At 38.2% G+C, this 22,384-nt stretch overlaps 2 protein-coding genes across 2 annotated transcripts; both read left to right on the top strand.

Annotated features, from left to right (window-relative positions):
* The first annotated feature begins 55 nt into the window (after nt 1–55).
* Nucleotides 56–17,850, top strand: LOC135691593 (protein dispatched homolog 1). The gene is made up of 4 exons (XM_065209479.2): nt 56–337; nt 9,643–9,778; nt 11,488–14,014; nt 14,673–17,850. The coding sequence occupies exons 1-4, from the start codon at nt 204–206 to the stop codon at nt 14,912–14,914; spliced, it is 3,039 nt and encodes a 1,012-aa protein (XP_065065551.2). The 5' UTR covers nt 56–203; the 3' UTR covers nt 14,915–17,850.
* A 3,198-nt stretch (nt 17,851–21,048) lies between these two features.
* Nucleotides 21,049–21,995, top strand: LOC135691600 (putative splicing factor, arginine/serine-rich 4). The gene is made up of 2 exons (XM_065209494.2): nt 21,049–21,464; nt 21,619–21,995. The coding sequence occupies exons 1-2, from the start codon at nt 21,049–21,051 to the stop codon at nt 21,803–21,805; spliced, it is 603 nt and encodes a 200-aa protein (XP_065065566.1). The 3' UTR covers nt 21,806–21,995.
* Nucleotides 21,996–22,384: the final 389 nt, after the last annotated feature.

Below are 22,384 nucleotides of genomic sequence, written 5' to 3'. Positions count from 1 at the left end.
TCATGCTCTTGTCCGCTGGCATTGCCAGAATTGCGGATTTCGTCACAAGACGGTGGTTCCCAGACTCCCTTGAAACACAATCTGTTATCTCACTCCTCTGTCTATGCGCTGAAGCCGGTCTGTCTAGCTCAGTTATATCAACTCTGCTACTGTTTGGTTTGGCGAGCAACAGGTAATTCTGCGTTGTTCGACATTCACAAACAATGGAGGCAAATGGAGACTCATGCAATAACAATGTTATTGAAACTGAACTAGCCGAGAAAAGTGATGTCGCAGATTTTGAGGGTAAAATGCAAGTGACTGCCAGAAAGGGAACAACGGATCAGATTAGACGAAGGTATGCTAATTTGAAAGTGACTGCATGTGTATTGTTATTACACGATACTCGAATGTCTAGCAACCCGCAAGGTATCGCATTGATTTGCCATTAGAACCACGCGGATAAAATTTCGGTGCTGTAAGACTGGTCAGCGAGCGAACCCTTTTATTTTTAAGTTTTAATTCTAAGAATTAACACTAATGTATCTATTATTAACAGAATCTATTTTAACAGAATCCATCTTGTTCCATACTCCTTCTTTGATCGTCTTTTTTGCTACAGTGTTTTTCCTAAGTTGAAAATCCCTCTAACAATATTTATAATTGTTCTTTAGACGCTAAAAGATTCTTTAGATTGTCATAAGCGGAACCGTGAGTCCCGAACAGAATGAACAGAAAGAACACAATTATTGCCTGTATTTCAAATCGCTTAGCAAAGCAGATAGCAAAGAGACTGTTTGCATAATAGTACCTTTCTCATCTTGCAATACTAGAGTGTCAGTTACTCCTAGTTCCGCTTTACAGTGATGCCATACGCGATGTCTTACTAATCAAAATGCGTTTCGTCATACCACCTCGGTTGAAGGATTCCCAAAACAGTTGTTTTATCAAGGAAAAAGTCTTATAAGGGCAAACTTTTAGAGATGTATTGGCAAACATGAACGTGAAAAGGCAGAGAAGATGGCATGTTGTAGCTAATAAAGGACACTTTACAAAGCCGTTAACAGGCCTGTTTCCCCTCCAATCTTTTTTCAATGAATCATAAACATTCCACTCAGCAAGTATTTTTCTGCCACAGTTACCAAGATGTCCGATCGCCATCAACTCCCTCATATCGCTGGTGGAGAGGTTTCGTTATTTCTGACCAAAGTGTTCGTCAGAAGTTAAAAGTTTAAAGTTGGTATGGCAGCAAAGTAGAAATGGCAACTTAACTGCAACTTAATTGCAAATGATTTTACATCCTAGCTTTTTGTAGAAAAATGGGGTGCTTGACTCTGAAAGATTTAAGTTAAAGTTGAAGGGTTTCAGATTCTGTAGGCACAGCAGGGGGCTGGGGGAGCTTTGGCCCACCCCCCACATTTAGCGAAAAATGCAAAATATCAAGAAGCGAATCACCAGTAATGCCTCTTTTTGTTCGGTTGTAGCCCCCGCACTTTTTTGGACCCCCCTCACTTTTCTCAACGCTCCACGGTGCCAGTTTTGCCTGGATTAAATGGTAGAGGGACATCTAAAACCACACTGTTTACAGCATGAACGATTTTAACAAAGCTTGCAGAAACAAGTAACAATGGAAAAGCAGATGTTCGTTTTGCTTCAATACCTGTAAAAAAGGAAGTAACACTAGAAGGTTGTTTGCATGTGGATCCTCAATTGCTTTTTTGACAGAAATTTGAGATATATTTCATTATTGAACATTGCTGCATTGAATTAGCTGTAGGCTAAAATAGCCCATCCATAAATGGGTGGTTACTAGGTTGCTAGTTTGGTTGTTACTTGGTTTACAAGATCAGAGACGGCGCCACAAAATTGAACCTGGGGGGCCAAGATCCAAGTTTAGTGACAGAGCAGGACCCACCATGGTTGGGTCCCACGAGAAAGAAAATTTTTGAAATTAAGCCTTCTAGAATGGCTAAAAGTGCATCTCTCAGACTAAAGTTAGAGCGGTATAGAATAAATTACTATACCGCACCGAATAGATAATTCGAGGATTCTCATTAAAATTTTGATTAAAACAGACAAACATTTTAGGAAAAATTTGAAAGGGGAAAGGAGGAAACATGCTTAAACTCTAGTGACAGACGTTGGGGCAAAAAAAGGGTGGCCTTTGGTTCAGAGTACACATCGATGTGAATACCAAGAAGCTGTTGTATTCATTGAAATAATTTTCACTCCCTGAACAGAAACTATGCATCTTCTTTGTCTCGAGTATTTTCAGTAGGCCATGTTTTTACACATCTTAAGTGCAGACATTGCCACGATACAGAAAGTTATCTGCTGAATTGATGCAAATAATAGACAAATAATAAAAATATACCTAAATAAGTTAGTAAATAGAATGAAATAAAATCAAGCAATTTATAAACAGCTTGTTCCTTTGTATTTCATACTCTGTTTTCAAAAATGATTGAAGAAAGACGGTCAAAAAATTTTTATCTCTGAACAAGTGCGGGGCTTTAGTGGAGGTTTATCAAAATATGGAGGTTTTTCACAGGATGGCCCTTCTTACCGCGTTTTTTGAATCAGGATGACTGGAACAAATCGAAAGTACCTCTTTCTGGCTTTGCATTTCCTTGGTTTTCATTGTCGAGTGGTTGTGATGTCTTCAAGTCATTACAGCCACTGGACAATGTTTTTCATTATCCTACGTCCCGTGACAATAGCAAAAACCGTTTTATTCTGGTTTTTTCACTATGATGAAGCCCCACATGCCTGAGCGAAATATTAGTCAACTTTTACTTTGTTTATAATTTTTTGTCAAATTGGATTATTATCATATTGTTAACATAAGATTCATAGAGTCCGGCGAACGGTCTCATCCAGCATCTCTTTCTAGCACAAATACGCCGTTGAGTATCTGGGAGGGCCAGCGAGAACCGGGGAGAGCTGGGAAGAGACGGAAAAGCTTGGAAGACCTGAAAGAGTTTGGGAGAGGGGGAAAGTTTCAATTGTGACTAGAGAGTGTTACTTTGAACTGTTCGGGTCCCTGCTGTGATTGTCTGAAATTCTTGTGGCCACAAAATGCTCTTCGCTAGGGTCAATTGATTCTGATCATTTTACAGAACCGAAAATTTGCAGTGATTTGAATATTGCAGTGATTTGAATATTGCAGCGCTTTGAATATTGCAGTGATTTGAATTTTGCAGTGATTTGAAAAATGCAGCGATTTGAATTTTGAATCGATTTGAAAAATGCAGCGATTTGAGTATTGCATCGATTTGAAAAATGCAGCGATATGAATGTTGCATCGACTTGAATTTTGCAGCGATTTGAGTTTTTGCATCAATTTTTTTCCATGGCTCTTTGAACTGGCCTCCTTCTATAGAATGTGGTTAAAAAATCATCATAGAAAATGTTTGGTCGAGCACAATGCTTGTAAAATGCATTCAAGGTCTCCTTGAAAAGATATTTAAAAATATGTTTAAGTGTTCATACTGCTTTATTTCGATCCGGCAATAGCTGCGTGTATGTCTAGGAAAGATTCAGATCTAACGTAAGACCAATTTTGTTTATGCTCATCCACTCGCAGTATTGTTATATTCTTGAAAAGTATCCTGTTATGATTAGTTTGGTCTCTCTTTACTGAGAGTATCGTCTATACGGCATGTTTTCTTGGATCAGGGTTGAAGGGCAACCAGCATACTCTTCGTCTTGTTTTTTCATCTTTATCTTCTTCTTCTTCTTCTTCTTCTTTATATTCTTCTTTTTCTTTACCTTCTTTATTTACTTCTTCTTCTTCTTCTTTATATTCTTCCTTTTCTTCTTCTTTTTCTTTACCTTATTCTTCTTCTTCTTCTTTATCTTCTTATTCTTCTTCTTTACCTTATTTATCTTATTTATCCTTTTCTTCTCGAGATGGCTCACTTTTTGCCACCGCAGCTTTTGGCTTGATGACGTTGTAGAAAACATAGCAAAATATGAGTGGCAAATGGGCAAGCCTTGTAGCCAAATGGGCATAAAATGTGGACAAAAATGATACCAATTTCATTAAAGAGGATGCGAAGAAAAGGGACGAAAGTATGACCTGCAGAGCATTGCATATATCACTAGGATGGAATGTATTAAATTGAGTATAACGCAAGCAGTCAAATGTTCAATGCAGAGATGTATTAAAAAGAGCAAAATGTGATATTTTTTTGAAAAGCGCCAATGAAACGCTGTTTTGTTTTTGACTTTTGCGTTATTCTTCCTAAAAATCTATGACTACACCACTGGGTTTAACCAGTTCTTTCTGCTTGCGCGCTCAAAATTTAAGATTTAGAAACAATTGGGACCGTTACTCAAGTCTGGTTCCATCCTCACGAGAAACGAATAACAGAGCTTGTCATATGGCCAATAGGAGAAAGAACAATGTTTGAAAATGTTATTATGGATCAAAAAATTTACTTTGTTTAGTGGGGGACCCTAAAATTCGCGGGGCCCTAGACAATGGCACAGTAGCCTTTGGGTTAATCCGGCCCTGGTTGTGCCACTTGCATCCGTTGCTTCTTCTTGTCTTCTTCTTGATGCTATCTCTCCATCTGCGCTTTGGCCTTCCATACTCCATCTATATGCCCATAGTACTATACAACTGAAGTCTTGGCTTATGCAATCAGCTGCAAGTCAAGTAGCCTTTTTGACAGCGTGAAGGGAAGTTTTATCAGTAACACCCAGTACATTGCAGACCCTCGATCAACTTATTAATATATGCAAAGAAGGGTAATAGTCCCAAAATTGAGCTTTTCGAAGCACGTGCAGAAATGTTTCCCTCCTAGAAAAATTTGCTGTTTACGATCTTACAGAAAACGGTCGAGAAGATTTACCAAATTTCCAGACACCACATATGCGTAAATAATAAAGAAGCGATTCGTGCCATACTCAATCAAACGCTCTAGAAATGTCAAGGTATACAAAGCAAACATCAAGGGATGGATAATAGTTAAAGGCAGGAAAGATTGAACGGGTAATTCTTGTCTGACCCGGATAAAAACAAGATTGATTTGGGTTCAGAGACATCTTTGCCAGTAAATTAAAGTACAAAGATTTCCGTAAGATTTTGCCCAAGATGTGAAGTTTTGTCAATATTTCTATTTATTTTATTTGCAAAGGAAAAATGTTGCCATATTTGACAGAAATTGTGATAATTCGTTAAGGCCGGTCAAATGAATGTCTTGAGGATTTCACAGAACTTGAGGATTTCACAGAACAAAACATTATTTGGATTTCTGCTACTGTTTTCATGAATCAAAGAAGCAACATTGTGACGAAAATGATCCTTCAAGTTCATTACCTAAGTTGTTTATATTCTTGATTCTTTAAGTTCATTTTCGTCCAAAGGCACCCTTTCTCAGTTGCATATATATACAATTCAAATAAAGAGATATCTTATTGATTAGCAAAGAAAATTCAACGAAAGAGCAACTCTGGCAGCGCCTTTTGTATAATATATGACAAAGCTTTGCAATCAGCAATTGTTTGACTACTAGGCCTTGTATAAAAGACCACTATTATAGCCCCCAGACCCCGTGTTAGGAAGCTCAGTGTAAGTATAAGGGGGAAGAGCCCCGTTTTAATTCCGCAATGTAACTAGTTATCATTTCTTGCTTTAGTTTTAACATATTTTTGCCATTGTTTTTTAGCAGTGCAAAAATGCAAAAACTAACTTGGCCGATCCATATAAATCCCCATAATCTTTAAGTTTTTAAACCTGTTATCTATAAACTCGTAGCCTTTACCTGTTTTTTTTCATACAAGAAACTTTGCACCAAGAACAAAGAAGGATAGAATTCAAAACCCTTTGAAATCCCTTTGACCAAAAACCAGCAACTATGGGATCAAATTGCAAAGTTTTCAAGAGTCCAAAAATTGAGATCAACTTAATAAATATGTGATAGCTCACGAATAAATGTGCCTCTACCTATTTCGCACCCTTGGGGAGTCTTACGCAATCTCTGACTCTCGGTTTTCTTGCCACTGTTTTGAAGCCTAACGATAGAAAAATGAGTAAGCAAATAGATGAATAGATAAACAATACTTCGCAATTCAACTTAGTCAATGCAATTTCGCATTCTGACGGCAACATCTTCGTTAAATGGAATTAAGCAAAAATAAGTGGAAATCTAAGCAAGACAAACCCATGTAATAAAATGTTGCAGTTGGACGTCGTATTCTAAAAGGAAGGAGAAATAGAGAGTTTTTGTCAGGCCCCAAACTGCGATGAGCAAGGGCTAGCCTATTTTATTATGCAAATATTGTTTGATTTTGCCCATTGCTATGGTTCTGCCTCTAAGTCCGTCATGCTTTTTGAAGACCTAAATTATTCTATTCCTCTCCGCCTCTCTTTATTGCCATTTATGCCTTTAAGTTGTTCTTTAATGTCCTTTGAATTCTGTCAATACTCACCAGAGTATGAAATTTTTGAGTAAACGACCGACTAGAAGTTGAAATATATAAATCAGTACGAAATTAAAGCTTTATGAGGCAAAAGCTTTTCTTTTGTCCGGTACTCAATTGTATATGCAATATTTGAGTAAACGACTGACTCGGTTTCTAAACATTCAGGTCAGTTCGGTATCAGTGGGTATTCTCTATTAAAGAAAAGGGTGGGGCAGGGTGTGGCTCGATGGGGCTTGGTGAAAATAGGGGGATAATAGGATAATTAAAAGGACTAGCTATAGACATTTTATCTAATTTTCTTTTTGGTTCGGTTGGCAAGTACTGCACTGTCAGGGCATTACTATGATGAAAACGATACTTTGCTAAAGGACCCTTCAAATATACTCTTCGAACTCATTCATTGCATCATATTACTATTAACCATTTCATCAAAAGTAATTCAAATCAAAACATATCATTGAAAGCCAGTAAAATTTTACTGGTCGAAATATGTCCCAATAGTTGTTGTTGAATCGTCTAACATTTGCACTGATGTAAAGAGGAAGTAACTGTAAACACCTACTCTTAATACCTTTATACAAAAGGGCTTTCGAAAGTTTCAAAATTATTCACATAGGGCGTTACATGAGTTATAAATGGTTTTGTGGTATGCAGTATAGACTTTTTCTTCACGGCCTAATCGTGATATTTTCAATACAAGTTAATATTTGAAAGAATCGAAGGTAATGAGACGAGACTGCACAATAATGCAAATAAATGCGCTCGAATAATGCAACCAAAATAGGCCAACAAGATGTCCATTAACTGTTTATATCGATCTCATAACGAGACTATTTTGAACCAACTTTGAGGCTGTACGCTGCATATTTCTCAGCGTACAGAACCATTGTTTTAGCTGATTAACGGCAAATATTATTCATGGAAAGGAGCATTTTGATTGGTTAAAGTACCGTCTAGGGTATTCACTGCGTATTCATGACCGATCTCCATACAACATGAAGTAGCTCAATCTTCAAAATTAGCTTCAAAGATCTCCCAGCTTCTCTATGCTTCGCAGCGTTATTGTTTCCATGAATTTGATGATATTTTGTACTTGTACAAAATGTAGAATATCGGAGGTAACGAATTCAAACAGAATCAATAGCCCCAAAACATTTTTTACTTATTACAAGTATACGTCGTATTAATATTTGTTTTGAGAAATCTCAGGGTATTCACTGAATACCTTGAATACCCGGACGCTACGCCACTGTTCGGTATTCTAAGCATTGTGAGACAGAAGCTTTTCGCATTTTTAGAACAAGGAGAGGGTACATTTTTCGCCAATCCGCTGCTGCTGGCCTTCTTGTAAATTTGGGTTTCTTAGGTGAGCATTCTTGGTGAGAAAAGTCGTTAGATGGTGAAAATTGTTGGGTAGCAAGGGTTCAGTTGTAGGTGTTTAGGAAACTGCATGCCTTTAAATTCGCCAAATTAGTACGAATATTTCGGAAATTCTGCTATCTTGTCGGGATCTAAGCTGGACGTAAGACAATGGCTTTGCTCAGTTTGGAGTTGAAAAATTTAGGAAATATGAAGGGGCTTGCTTATAAATTTGCAAAGATTCCCACTAAGTGCCTAGATGAATGGCAAAAGAGAATGTAGAAGGTCACGAACCTGCTGGTCCGCAAACATCTATTGGCCTAAAATAGCCTACATGACAGCTTCGAGAGTGGCATTGACAATCAAGATGGTGGACCATTGTATCCAATCTGGAAACCGATAGAACTTTTTGATAAAGAAACTATTGTTAAGCTTAATAAAAACTGAAGGGTCCTGGCTTAAAGATAAATTGGGACCAAAGGTTGTATTACGAAAACTGACCTTAGGCACAATAATGTCACGTTAACATAACTTTTTCCTAGCCTCGCGCGTGATACGCTGTTGCAGCCTGTTGGTGCATGTCAAGTCAAAAACATCTTTGCTGAATACCAAAATCTTTTTTCAACTGGTGCCATCCGTTTATAGCTCATTATCACACTTAGAAAAAGATTATGTGCTTATGATCCCGATCAATGAGCATTTCGGTGCCTGAATGCTCGTCTCAGAATCGTTCTTCAAACTGCGTTTCAATCCAGGATCATGGCTTAAGTAGGGCACGGGAGTAAACGTCTAGACAACTTATGAACTTCAAGTTTAGATACAGTTCCATTCCACTTTCCACAACCTGCATTTTAATTAATTGATTAGGGCTAATAAAACCCATCTTGTAATAAAACCCATCTTGTTTTGGCAGTGACAGGAAGTAGAGTCAGATTGATCTGTGGTTTCACTATTTAGAAAGCTTTACTTTCACTTTGCCTTGATATGATCCTGTGTACATTTATCCAATTTCCTGGCATTCGGTATCCTGATTTTGTTTGTGAACTATGTATTGCTCATATTTTCTGATTTTGACTCAATCTGATTTCGTTTGTATATTGGCATTTTTGCGCATCATTGATGCAATAAAAGGGAACCTCGCATGCAGAGTGTCTCCACGAGTCCGTTCATCTCTGGTATAGATTAAACAACTCAGAAATATCGAGATACAAATGGTGTACAACAAATATAACTGCCTTGTATAGATAAGCTTTGGAAGCAAATTTTTTCAAAAGAAACTCTTTTCGTTCATTCAAATCGTGCCCAACGTGAAAAACGCCACTTCAAGTTGTAATGCAAAGTTCAATATGTAAGTGTTAATCTGTATGTCATAATGGGTTTGCGGAGGCTTAATATTTAGGGCCCTAATATAAAAGATAAGGGAAGAAAAATATAATATTACAAGATGTTTTTTGTTTGATTCTAGGAACATTTTTGTACTCATGTCTCCCGGTTCCCCAAGCCTCCGCAAACCCAGGTCAAATTCAGAAAAAATGCAACGAGCAGTGTTACACAATGCATCGATCCGAGTTTTACCCATTTTATTCTCTCGATGCCTTGGTGTATTTTGTTTTATTTTGGGGATGATAATACAAAATCAGGATAATGACCAAAAATCAATTCTTTTCACTCCTTGATATAAGTCCAAAAGCTGAGACTTCTTCACATTATTCGCACCTTTTTAATTATTTGCTTTTGTCTCTTCTAGCTTGATTAATATTCCTATTTCAAAGATGTCTCTGTGACCTATTTTTTATGACTGACTTTCTTTTCTATTTTTATACATTTGATATTTTGCGAATTTAATTTATCAATATCCATTATTATTTTCAGATATGCATCCTTGCTTACCAAACATCCGTGGATTGCTTTCCTTACAACTTTCCTTGCCGTCATTGTGGCTGGAGCAACCGGATTTGTCAAGGAGCTTGGGGCAAAGCCATTACCAAATTTCTCGACACCAGGCAAGGTTAGTACAGCGTTCTTGGTATTGAAAATAGCTGAATTTTCATGCATGGTTAACGGAAAGAGGTGCCAAGGGAAACATGAAAAATGAGAGGATACCATGAAAGAGATTCCAAGGAAGGAATGCCAAGGGAGAGAATACAAACATAGACAGTATCAAGAGAGGAAGAGCCGAGAGAGGGGTTCGAATGAGGGAATGCTAAAGAAGGGGATGCAATAGAAGGTTATTCAAAAAGTGTGGTTGCGAAGGGAGGGATACAAATGAGTAGCGCAAAGGGAAGGGGTAGAAAGGAAGGGGATGTGAAAGCAGGAGGTGTTTGCTCTTCTTCAAAGCGACAAGCGATGATTTTCGCGAATAGAAAAGATTTTGGTTTTTGAAAAGAGTTTGATAAGTTAGAATAAATATTGATCAAGAAAAATATTCTTTGAGCCACATCCCATTGGCCTAGGCACTGAGTCACTTGCAGGCCTGATGCCTAGATGGATTCCAATTATTCTATAAAAGAGCCAGAGACATCAATACCGAGCAGGTTGAAGGAAACATGCAGCTTGGATTTTCTTCTTTCTTTGATTTTCATTACTGCTTCGCTTCTAGTTGGTTAATCGCTTTTAGTAAATCAAATAAACTTTACTGCACTTTCTTTGAAAATTTATACACAAAAGCAGCTTTGTTTCAAAATACCTAAAGACGAATTTGATATCATCCTAAAAATAATGTAACACTGGAGTATTACAAGTAAATTTTTGCTATGTAACAGATCATTATTACTTTAACTTTATTTTTTACCAATGTAGCAAAAATAAGCATGAACCAAAAGGGGATGAAAAGATAGGGACATCAGCAATTAGTAGTTAGAGGCTAACTACAATTTAAAGGGAGATTCGGTTTTTCTGAGTTATTAAAGATGGAAATAATTTATGTCAAATTGTCCATGAAACTTTGAATTCATGGAAATAATAAAAATAAAATGTTCCTTAGATATTTAAGGATATCTTGCGATGCAACAACCTTTTTTGATAGATTTATTTTTCATGAAGACTTTATTTTCCTGCCATTACGGTTTCTCATACTATAGGAAAAATATGGTAACATTCCTAAGGACTCCATGTTTTTGAACCCAGTATATTCCTCCTGGTTTGGTAGCAACTTTTTTTGTTGTGTTGGTGAAAAACTCCAACACCAACACCCTAAAACAGTAGAGACCCTTGTACTAAACTATTACTAATATGACATGCCTGCCTACAATTTATTTATCAAAAACAATCTTCTTTGCAAATATAGTAGAAACGTTCAATTTCATTTTTCTTATTTCGGGAGGTTGTATTTAGCCTCTGATTTTTTACTGGAAAGATCAACACCAAAGACTGAATCAAATTGGCAGACGAGATCCTATAATGTCTTAATTAACATAATTAACATATCAATATATGCAATATAATCAGCATAATTAACATAATCAATATATGCAATATAATCACGCTGTCAATGTATTTTTAAAGCGGAATTCCAGAATGGATTAGGGCTCGTACAATCAAGAATATATTTCTATGACTCATATCTATGAAGATATTCGGAACATGATAGATCCATGTCTCACAGTTCAATAACAGTGTTCAGCTGATATAATTTCATTTTGAATATTAGCATAAATTGACGATTTTATTATGATTTCAATTTTTGATTATTCAATGGCTACTTTGATCTTCCTCTAGGGTTTTGAAGCAAGAGGTACGACCATCAGCAACAGAATCATCGCATACAACAATCTCTACGAGGAAATGCCTGGCATTGAAAGACTACAGACCAGCAGTTATATTCCATCCATGCAAGATACTCTGTCACCGAACCAGGTTAACTCAACATGCTCCATGGAAGTATACTCCTACTTGCTTTCGAAGACAGTCTATACAACTGTAAAGGATGGGGATGACCTTTTCACTGCAGAAAATCTGCGGGAAATGTGCAGCTTAGAAGATGCTATTGTCCGAAAAGTAGCACAGTTTAAGGAAGAGTGCGTGAAAGGCGGGCCAACCAAAGACTGCTGTCCATCGCTCTCGATTGGTTATTACGTAGCTGTTCTGACAAACAAAACAAGTTGTTCCAGTATACAAGAAGCTGATGTGCAATATGTTCGTGGACTCATACAAGCTTTACAGCAAAAAAGTAACAGCAACAAGAGAACTGCTCTAAATAAATCATCTAGACAATTTCGTATATTGTCGAACATAATGAATTTCATGGTGGATAAAACATTTGCTGCTAATACGTCAGCAAAGCTATCGTATGCATTGGTTTTCAGTCCGCTACAGATGCCAAGCAGAAAGTTTCTGGAGAATTTGTATAATGAAAATCTGCAGAAAACGCCACTGACCAACGGAGTTTGGGTGAAACTGACGGCCTACGACTTTCAGAACTTGAAGACAGTCGCATACGACAGCCAACTGCTTGCCGATGTCTGGTACATTATGCTAGCAGTCGGCTTGATTTTAGGACTCATGTGGGGTTACAGTGGCTCTCTCTTCATCAGCATCATGGGTTTTAGTGCAGTAGTTTTCGCCATTATTTTGTCATATTGGCTCTACTCTGTTGTGTTTGGACTGGTCTTCTTTCCGTTTTTGAATATCATGACAGCTATCTTTGTCGTTGGGATTGGCGCTGATGATATATTCGTGTACGTGTTGGCGTGGAGACACGCACAGCAACAGTACTCTAAACATCATCCTGGTGTTGACACCATAACCAAATGCACAGAATATGCGCTAGAACATGCAACAGCTGCTATGTTCGTCACAAGCTTCACAACAGCAACAGCATTCTATGCAGGTCTCTCATCCAGTATCACAGCTTTGCAATGTTTCTCGATTTTTGCAGGTACTAGCATACTGACAAACTATTTGCTGATGATCACATGGCTGCCAGCAGTGATAATTGCGCAGGAGAGGTTTTTTGCACCGTATACATGTAGGTCTCCAGTTGTTAGAAAACAGATTCACCCAGGAACATCCGCACTCTCGCTCAAAGAGTTGGAAAACAAGAGCTCTCGAAGAAGGCCTTGTTTCTCTTTGAACACATCTGCTATTTTGGTTAGGTTGAAAGAGCTCTCTGATGTCATATTTCAGCAGTGGATTGCAAAGGTGGTTGTCAAGCTAAGATACTGTTGGGTGGTGATCTTTTTTATTCTGGCCCTGTTCGGTATGTTATCTCTTACATTCTACCCGAAACTTTCTCTACCAACAACCCAGGAGATGCCGTTGTTCATAGAGGACCACAAAATTGAGAGATATGGCTCTGTCATTAAGAAGAAGCTGAAGATAGAAGAAATATCATCAACAGACGGACTTCGTTTTCCTATTATCTTTGTCTGGGGAGTTCGTAGTGTCGACAATGGGTATTTTCTCAATCCCGATAGTACGGGAACCACAGAATGGAACCATGCCTTTGACATCACCCCACCTGAAAGTCAGCAATACATGCTCAGGTTCTGCCAACAAGTAAAAGATGAAAGTCTTTATGACAAGCTTAGAAATCAAAATAATTGGTGTTTCATGGAAGATTTAAACAAATTTGTAAACAAGCCGTGCAATACCGTTTCAGATGTATGCTGTAACAAGACTATCCCGATTTCACCAAGCGAGTTCAAACATTGTACAAAGGAGTATATGAGAGGAGGACAAAAGCGAAATTTGCCAATCAGAGTCAATAGTGATGGAAGTGTCAAAGCGTTGGTGTTCAAGTTTGAATCCACCCAAAAGTATTTACTGAAGTATCTACCTGTTAAAGACTTCTGGAAACAGACTGAAGACTTTGCAAAAAGAGAAATTTCCAAAATGCCTAAAGGAATGAATAATGCATGGGTGATCAGTAATCTGTATTTTTACGACTTACAAAGGAGCATCGCTGATGGGACTATCAAAACAATCGCAGTATCTATCGGTATTTCGGCGATTGTTTTACTCGCTACGACCCAAAACATTCTGATCACTTTGTTCGCCGTTATTGCCATCACTGCAATCATTAGCGTGACCATTGGCTCGCTTGTAATGGCTGGCTGGCGCTTGAATGTCCTCGAGTCAATGATGATGTCCGTCGCCATTGGGCTTTCCATTGACTTCACTTTGCACTATGGAGTTGCATATTTCAGCTGTGAAGATTCCCAATCAAGGAAGGATAGAGTTCATTACTCTCTATGGCACGTGGGATCTGCTGTTGCTATGGGAACCCTGACAACATTTCTTGCTGGTGAGTTTGCTACTTAGAATCAACTTTCAATAGTTTTATTGCGATTGAAAGAGTTAAACGAAAACAGAAATTGTAGCTAATTTGACGGACAAGATTGCCGATTAAGGCTGCGAGAATGACAAAGTTGTCTGATATTTGACATCGCAATCCTCTCTTCTCATCTCCAATATCGCAGTGTCCACCAATTTTTTTAGTCATTATTAAACATAGGTGGTGGGAATGTCTTTCAAAAGTAACAAACATAGCAAAAACAACTGGGTTGTTAAAAAAATATCGCGCTAAACAAATGTGGAGAAAAACATGACAGTAAGGCCTATCTAGCCATTCCTCTCGGCAAGTAGAGCGTGCTCATAAGCTTTGATAAGTCAGGGGGGGGGGGGGGGGGCGATAGGTGAAGATTCATCTTTTGTCTATTGGAGCGTACAACCACCATTTTTGGAAAATCCATCAAGCTTGTCTCGGAGATTTCCTTAAGAGCATTTTTGCAAGAATCTGTCTCTCCGAACTCTAACCCTTACCATGAACTGCCGAACCAATTGCACCTTTGAGCATATGAAAGTGATAGTTTTTCTAAAAGAGAAGCAATAATCCAAAAAAATGTCTGTTTAAAGTCTTTGACATAAAAATTTGCTATTTGAATTTGTCTGATCTTTGTTAGGTTTGGTGATGATGCCTTCTGTGATACATGCCTATATTCAAGTGGGACACTTTCTGATGCTGATTATGTCTACCAGTTGGGTATACTCGACATTCTTCTTTCTGGCGCTTTGTGCAGTTCTTGGGCCCCAGGGAAAATTTGGAAACGTGATACATTGCTGGAAATGGAGGCCGAACGCCTCAGTTCAACCAGAAAAACTACCAGCTGAACAAACAGAAAATGAGTTTGAATTGCAAAGGTAGTATAGTTAAATTTAGAATATTCAGATCTGCCATTATTCAAAGCAAAGTGATTACGAGAAAGTTCCAACAAACAAATCGGGAGGAAAGTTGTTAATGCTCTCTAATTTTTGCAAAAAGCCAAATCTTTGAAGAAATAAAGAATTAAACGGTTTCAACTTTGTCAAATTTAATTTTGGTTCAAGCTATGCCAGACAGACAGATGTCGCAAAACGAGAAGCGAATTCGGCTTCTTTTGAGATTCTCATTAATAATTTTTATGTTGCCAACATGCTAACAAAAATTTTACAAAAGTTTTGGAGAGGATAATTTTTCTTCGGTTCTATCAACACAGAGGCATTTCAGATCGTCTGAAAAATATGCTATAATCGGAATATATCGCTTTAAACTTGACAGAGCCGGAGAGGCGTTTCAAAAAACTGACTCTTTGCAAGATTGAAAGAGATAGCGGTTTTGAATATTCAGTATAATTGTACCAAGTAAATGTAGTTTTATATTGTAGAGCATTTCGTATGCATTAACTAAGTCCTAAAAGAATTCCGAATAGGCGTTTGCATATATTCTGCAGGCATTCAACAAACAATGAAGACATCTTTTAAGAACATTTGGGACGATTAAGATAAACTATGTAAATCCTTGCTTAAAAGTCTTTTGACTTTTTGGCGATCTGTAATCGCCAATACAAACATTGCTTTAGTTTTATTTCAAGCTGAAAGATTATTCAGATTTTAAACAGGCAGTGCTTAAAATGGATCAGGAAATTTATCATCTTTGATTACAAAAAGATTTGTTGATAGAAGAAGGGAAATGATTCTGTTGGGATCAGTGCTGCCGAGCAACGGGGTTAACGGGCAGGCGGTCACTAGGCCGCAGCGTCTAGACGGCTGACATTCACTTTTGGATGATATCTATAAGTAAAGCCACATAATAGAATCTCTATTCTGTGGTAAATCTTTAAAGAGATATGCGGTTTTTTGCTTCTCATTAACCCGTTCAAAGCAAATCAACTTTTGAGTTTAAGCCATACGACTGGCTGCAAGACTGAAGCGGGCAACAAGTAGCGGGTAGGGTCAATAACGAGGAAGAAAATTCCCGTTTCCTTATGCTAATTTCCCGAGAAAGTTAGACCACGACTAACTTAGACCACGACTAACTTAGAAAAGCATTGCTATTGTAGTAGCGAAGTGCATTTCTTCGACTCTTTTTCAATATAAAAGTACAGTTGCCACCGCCCATCACCAATTCTTCGCTGATTTGAGCCCGCTGTATCTCGGTGAACCAGGAATTAGTACCAAATGATCTTGTGAATGCTTGAAGTTAGCAATTTGTTTTAATTGTATTATTTCATTTCAAATTATTATTTAAGATAATCTTCGTATTTGATTCACGAACATTGTATTTGTGCATTGAAAATAAGGGATAGTTTTATGTTTATTGTTAATTTTCATCTACAATGCAGATTTCATAGACAGAAATTTTGTTTACAGTTGGCACGATTGAGTTTTATGGTAGTTGTATAATGTAGCATAGTGTAAATTTGAAATAATTGTGAATGGACCTACTAGTATAATTCTAGTTTTCTGGTATGGTTAGTATAAAACTATTTGATATAGTTTTCGAAATGATATAATTTTGTTTCTGTAATTTGTAGCCTTTAAAGTGCCTATGACTGAAATTTGACAAGTTTAGATAAAGGCACACTTTTTATAAGCAAAATTTGCTGATTTCAATGATATATGTTGAGCTGATTGATTTCTTGCGGAACCGGCTAAAAATTTAGGTTGAATATCCCATTTTCACGTTTTCGACTGTGACAAAGCGCGCGTTATCCGTGACGTCACAAAGTTTGCAAACGCGGAAGCAGTTGGCGTTTAGGACACCAAGCAAAATGAAGGTCGCCATTGAAACTACAGTTGAAATAGCCGAAGGAGGCAATTTGAAGCCAGGGTTCATATCCAATCTTTTTAGAGCATCAAACTGTCCGTTTTTGCAAAGTTTCATACTGTTTCACCAAAGTACGACTGAAATACGATAATACCGTCTATTAAGGTCTGGGCAATGTACCCCAGTCTAAAAATAGAACAAGGTGGCAATTTCCAGATGGGGTCTACAACCTATTATTTTCTGCGTATCAGATTGCCAACTATTGCAAAGCTTCCTGCCATTCTACCTCCTTCAGCAGAGGTATCAAAATAACGTCGTTAGTGGAGTCATGCGGTAAAGCACCCTAGTCTAAAAATAGCCCAAGAGGCCAATTTTTAGTCGGGGTCTATATCCAATCTTTATCAGCGTATAAAACTGTCCTACTTTGCAAAGATTTGTGCCGTAGTACTAAAGTGTGACTGATATGCGATAATACCGTCTTTAAAGGTTCTGGAGTAAAGTACCCCAGTCTAAAAATAGAAATAGGGGGCAATTTTCAATTGGGTTCCATATCCTATCTTTTCAGTGTATCAAGCTACCCCTTTTTGCAAAATTTCATGCTGGTATCACAATTTGCACCATTGTTTGACTAACAGTCCTGACTAAGTGGTATAATGTGTTTATTGTGAAGACTGAACCAACTGCACTGAACCTTGTGACGTCACTGATTCTCTTGCTTTGTCACTCGCACCCATTGTTTTTAAAACACCAAAAACAAACTTTTCCGTGCAAATTTTCAAGTTAATTTTCGTTTTATATTGCAACAACATGTAGAAGCTTCAATTTCTATCAAAAAAACTATATGTGAAATTTCATTTAATAGGCACTTTAACATGGCCCAATCGTAGTGTTTATGAACTTTAGAATGATGATTTTTGTTAGGCTAGTGCCCAGGACTTTTCTTTGACCGTCATCTAGAAATCCTTGCACTGTACATATGAAATGTTGACAACTTGCTTAAATATTTACGAAATGTGTATCTTTAATTGTTTTTTCTATCGGTAAACAATATTAAACTGAGGTAGGGGTAATCCCAGCTATTTCTACGCAGTGTTGTGTGGCAGATTTTGTAAATTTTTATGGTGCTGACTTGTGGCCTAAACCAGAAATTCCTCAAATTACAATCATCCATAGATCAGGCTATTAGGGGGAAATCGATGCGCAGATTTTATGGGAACACTTCGGCTCATGAACTCATGACAACTTTAGTTCCCTCATCTTGAATATCTTCCACTCAGTTTTATATAAGGAAGACAGTTACAACATAGTGCAATTGTTACCCAATCGCCATCAAAATCGATCGCCTCTTCTATTCAGGTTTTCCACAGGGTTCGACCCAATTTATTCAGGTGTTCCACAGGGTTCTGTAATATCTCCGGTTTTTTTCATCCTCCTCATCAATGACACTTATCAGTGTTCTTCTTTCTCCTTTGACTCACAACACAATTCTGTTGCAGACGAAAATGGCTCCATCTGTCTTACGATAAAGGTGGCCTTACTACTGCGCATGGATGGGCAATTGCCCCTCCCCCCTAATAAGTACGTTAAAAAGGTCTTGCTTATAACCCCTCTTCTTTCAATCTAAACTGAACAAACGTGATCTCACTCCCGTCTCCAGGGGCTTCGCAAGAAGCCCCATCGGTATTACCCGATACAAGAAGCTAAATGAAAATTGATGCATAATTTTCAAATTTTGACCCAAAAATGAAAAAGCATTTCTCGGGCCGCTTACTTTCAGTGTTGGAATGTTATTCAATAGAATTCTCCTTTGTAAACGCTATGGGATTTCCCAAAAAGATACCGCAGGGTTAACATTGAAGAATCATAATGGGGCTACCATTATAGTTAATTGATACGAAGGAGGATGAAGTCCAAGGTATTCAGGATGATCGCCAGCTCTCTGTAAATCAAGGCAAAGGGCCTCAGTGAAAGAGATCTCGAACATCGACCCACACTTTCACCGGCCCACTCCCTCATTGAGGCTCTGGAACCCACGGTAAGGAATAACAAAGTCTGGTTGTATTTAGAGATAGAGGAAAGACGCTGCTCGATAAGTATAGCTTGCCGTTGTCCTAAAGCTGCGTTCGGAACTAAGGAAACATAGTACCAATTGACAAATACATGGTACAGTGTCCAATCAACTTTGACTATTTTTTACAGTCAGTCGGAACGGAAAGCGCATTAAAGATTTTCGTCATCATGCAGGAATCACTTTCACCATTATAGCTGGATCTGAATATGAGAGTTTGGATTTGAAAGCAAAATAGCGCTTATTTTGCTTCAAGCCATAGGGTGGATCTTGATAGAATTTGAAAATGTTCATAGAGAGTCTTATGAATGCATCAATAGACCAGCAGAAAGAGATCATTTTGTGCAGAACGTGGCTTCTGTGGCTCATTAGACTACACTGGTCTACCATCCGTGATTTCTGTTGTATCAAAGCAAACAGGATCTGATTCCCGCTGGAGGTAAGGTAATGAAATTTTACTGTTTGTATTTGTATTTACATTGGTGCCTCGCTGAAACGAGATTGAGACAAACATGGCTTTCATGCACTTGGGACGTGGACAGTAGGAAACCTTACCTTCGACGATGTATATCCAGGGGCGAAGACAAAAATTTTTAAGGGTGGTAAAGAAATAAAAGAGTGTCTCGTTTATTAAAGGTATGGTCAAAAGATAAATACTTTTATATGCTGCTTTTGTGCGTTTGTGCTTCAAAGTTCATACTTTAGTGTCATACTTTGAAAGTTCAACTAATACAGAAACGTTAGTACGTTATAATTGTTGCAAAAAAGTCACAGTAAAAGTACAAAAATTGCTTCTTTTTCCCGGCAAAATTCCTTAACGTGCCGACGGACAAAAATACGACGGGTACCACATCCCCGTACCCCCTTTGGCGACGCCCTTGAGTATATCTAACGATTCAACGATATTTTCTATCTTTTTGGGGTAAAAACAATGAACTAAATTATACAGTATGACAATTTTTGGTTAATGAATGCGTTCCACCTATGCTAAATTTTTCATGACTTAAATACATTTCTTTACCCCCCCTTAAAAATTATACATCGTCGAAGGTAAGGTTGACCTCAAACCGTAGACCTCAAATCATCAAATTGTAGTACCAAAGTTCCTTAATAGTTCCTCAATTTTCACTGCACATCAAGTGCCATAAAATGGTACAGAAACAGGAAAAACGTAAAATCTTTGGTTTTGCCTTCACTCGTGGCTAGAACTCAGGAGCAAAAACACAAATAAGGCTATTTATAGTGAAAATCTCACTTTCGGTGTTTTGACTACGATAATAGAGAGAGGGGCGAGACAGCATATGCGGAAACTACTCAATGAAGCACATGACACACGAATAACAAACAATCTACAGTATGCGAGTACCGTAAATTCTCAAATAGACCCCGGGGGCTCATTTGCAAAAATGAATTTGTGGGTGGGGGCTTACTCGAGGGGGGGGCTTATTTCAAAGTCTCCCCAAAGGTCGACATAAAACGACATTACTTTTCTAATAAATCTAACAAATAACTAACAAAAATTATAATTTTTTTATCATCACAAAAGTTGCTTTTTTGCTTTTTGGTCTCCAGTCAAAGGAAGTGATACTGTATAGCTATTGTCATGTGGGGGCTTTCTTTAAATAAGATATTATTCTGCAATAATGCTTACCTCGAATAATCGCCCATGGGGGCTTATTCGAGGGGTTCTTATTTGCAAAAATTATTTTTTAGGTGGGGGCGTATTCGAGGGGGGGGGCTTATTCGAGCGTGGGGGCTTATTCAAGGATTTACAGTATCGGCTGCAAATGAATGGAACCAGCTATTAGTTTATGATGCTTGCAGTAAAGTTCCTCAGAGATTTTGTTTTTATTAAATATTTCGTCCTTCTACATGTAGGTTCCTTATAAAAATAGCGTGTATAGTTAGGAAGAGGGGGGAGGGGGGGGAGACGAACTAAAAAGAAACCATGACAGACATGGGCCTCGGCCACTACGTCTATGTGAAACAAAAGAGCCATTGTGATGTTAAGAAGTAATGATCAGCTGACCTTGCTAGAAGCCATCAATTGGCTGCTAATTGTCACATGATTCACTCTTGCACTGCACGTTGGTTGTAATCCGCAAAACGAAAGACTTCTGTGGTTCAAAACTGTTTTCGAAGACATCTTAGTTTCTTGGTCTGGAATCGACCGCCGCTTTTCAAGATGAGTCGATTTGACGGAACTAGAGGACCTCCAAATATTGGAGGAATGACCAGCTTGAAGGTTGACAACTTAACTTACAGAACTTCAATCGATGATCTGGAACGGTATTTCGACAAGTACGGGGAAGTTGGAGATATCTATATTCCTCGTGATCGACATCGCAGAGAGTCGAGAGGCTTCGCATTTATACGTTACTATGAAAAGAGGGATGCAGAAGACGCAATAGATGGTTTAGACGGCACTGTCATCGATGGACGACAAATTAGGGTGACCCTGGCCAAGTATGATAGGCCTACCGAAAACATGGCTCCTAGAGGACGAAGGCCGTATGGTGGCGGCGGTGGTGGTGGTGGAGGAAGATACGGACGATCACCGCCTCGCAGAAGTTACCGAGATAGCCGAGACAGAAGAGACCGGTATGTTTCTTAAGTTGTTTAAATTTGTGCTTTCAGAAGCTGATTACTCTTCGTTCAACATTACTACTTTCATTTTTTTTAAATTTCACCAGCAGTTTTGTATGGTTCTGTCCTCATCTTTACACGTTTTTGATTTCGAAAATCTTGTTTGCAGGAGACGGTCCTACTCGCGTTCAAGATCAAGATCAAGGTCCCACAGTAAACGGAGCAGATCGCGGTCGCCTAAATACTCACCAAAGAGACGTTCACCTTCTCCAAGGAGGTCTTACTCTCGACAGTCAAGATCTAAAAGCAGGTCTCCATATCGGAGCAAAAGTAGATCCCCGCGAGGAAGGAGTTAAGATGGTGTCATTTTTATTACAAAGATAAAAAACCTGTAGACTGGATTCCTTTGCAGACAAACTGAAGGCTAAATCCAAGAAAAAATATTTTAGAATGTTTTTTCAACCTTAATACAAATTCATCTTTTAGCATCTTCTTTTGTTAATTTAGGGTATGCAATTTCCTTTTGTTTTGCCTCTGCTTCACATAGTTAATTTGTATTTCCTGTTTCACTCCCTTGATAGATATGGGTTTCCTGTTGATGCTGTTAGCAGCTGTTTTGCAAAATGCAGATAGATATGCAGAATTATAAGCTGACTCCAGTGCTGCATGCTCATGCTGTCCGTGCAGTCATTTTCTGCCTGTCAGTTGCAGTACACTATGAAAAATTTGCATCATTTGAAATATTTTCAACAAGTTTTGCATGTGCCTGTCCATTCCTGTTGTAAACTTTGGTGCCCAGTTGCAGGATGCATGTTGCAGAACAAAAACTTCCAGCTTCCTGAATTTTGCTGGTTCCTGTCTAATATAAGTTCCCCCAAAAACCAATTTGGCGCAGATTGCTGAATCAGTTAAGCTGCAGCGGGGAACAAAATATC

Source organism: Rhopilema esculentum, chromosome 13 (assembly GCF_057945365.1).
Source record: "Rhopilema esculentum isolate cy_ngs chromosome 13, ASM5794536v1, whole genome shotgun sequence".
Classification (NCBI taxonomy): domain Eukaryota; kingdom Metazoa; phylum Cnidaria; class Scyphozoa; order Rhizostomeae; family Rhizostomatidae; genus Rhopilema; species Rhopilema esculentum.
Note: the sequence above shows the minus strand (reverse complement) of the source record. Positions and strands in the feature narration are given on the sequence as shown.

What these genes read in the sequence shown, in the direction of transcription:
- LOC135691593 (XM_065209479.2), top strand. Translation starts at nt 204, where the DNA reads ATGGAGGCAAATGGAGACTCATGCAATAACAATGTTATTGAAACTGAA. An exon ending in ACGGATCAGATTAGACGAAG is followed by an intron (nt 338 to 9,642) that starts GTATGCTAATTT and finishes TATTATTTTCAG; the next exon opens with ATATGCATCCTTGCTTACCA. An exon ending in CCTGACAACATTTCTTGCTG is followed by an intron (nt 14,015 to 14,672) that starts GTGAGTTTGCTA and finishes GATCTTTGTTAG; the next exon opens with GTTTGGTGATGATGCCTTCT.
- LOC135691600 (XM_065209494.2), top strand. Translation starts at nt 21,049, where the DNA reads ATGAGTCGATTTGACGGAACTAGAGGACCTCCAAATATTGGAGGAATG. An exon ending in AGCCGAGACAGAAGAGACCG is followed by an intron (nt 21,465 to 21,618) that starts GTATGTTTCTTA and finishes TCTTGTTTGCAG; the next exon opens with GAGACGGTCCTACTCGCGTT.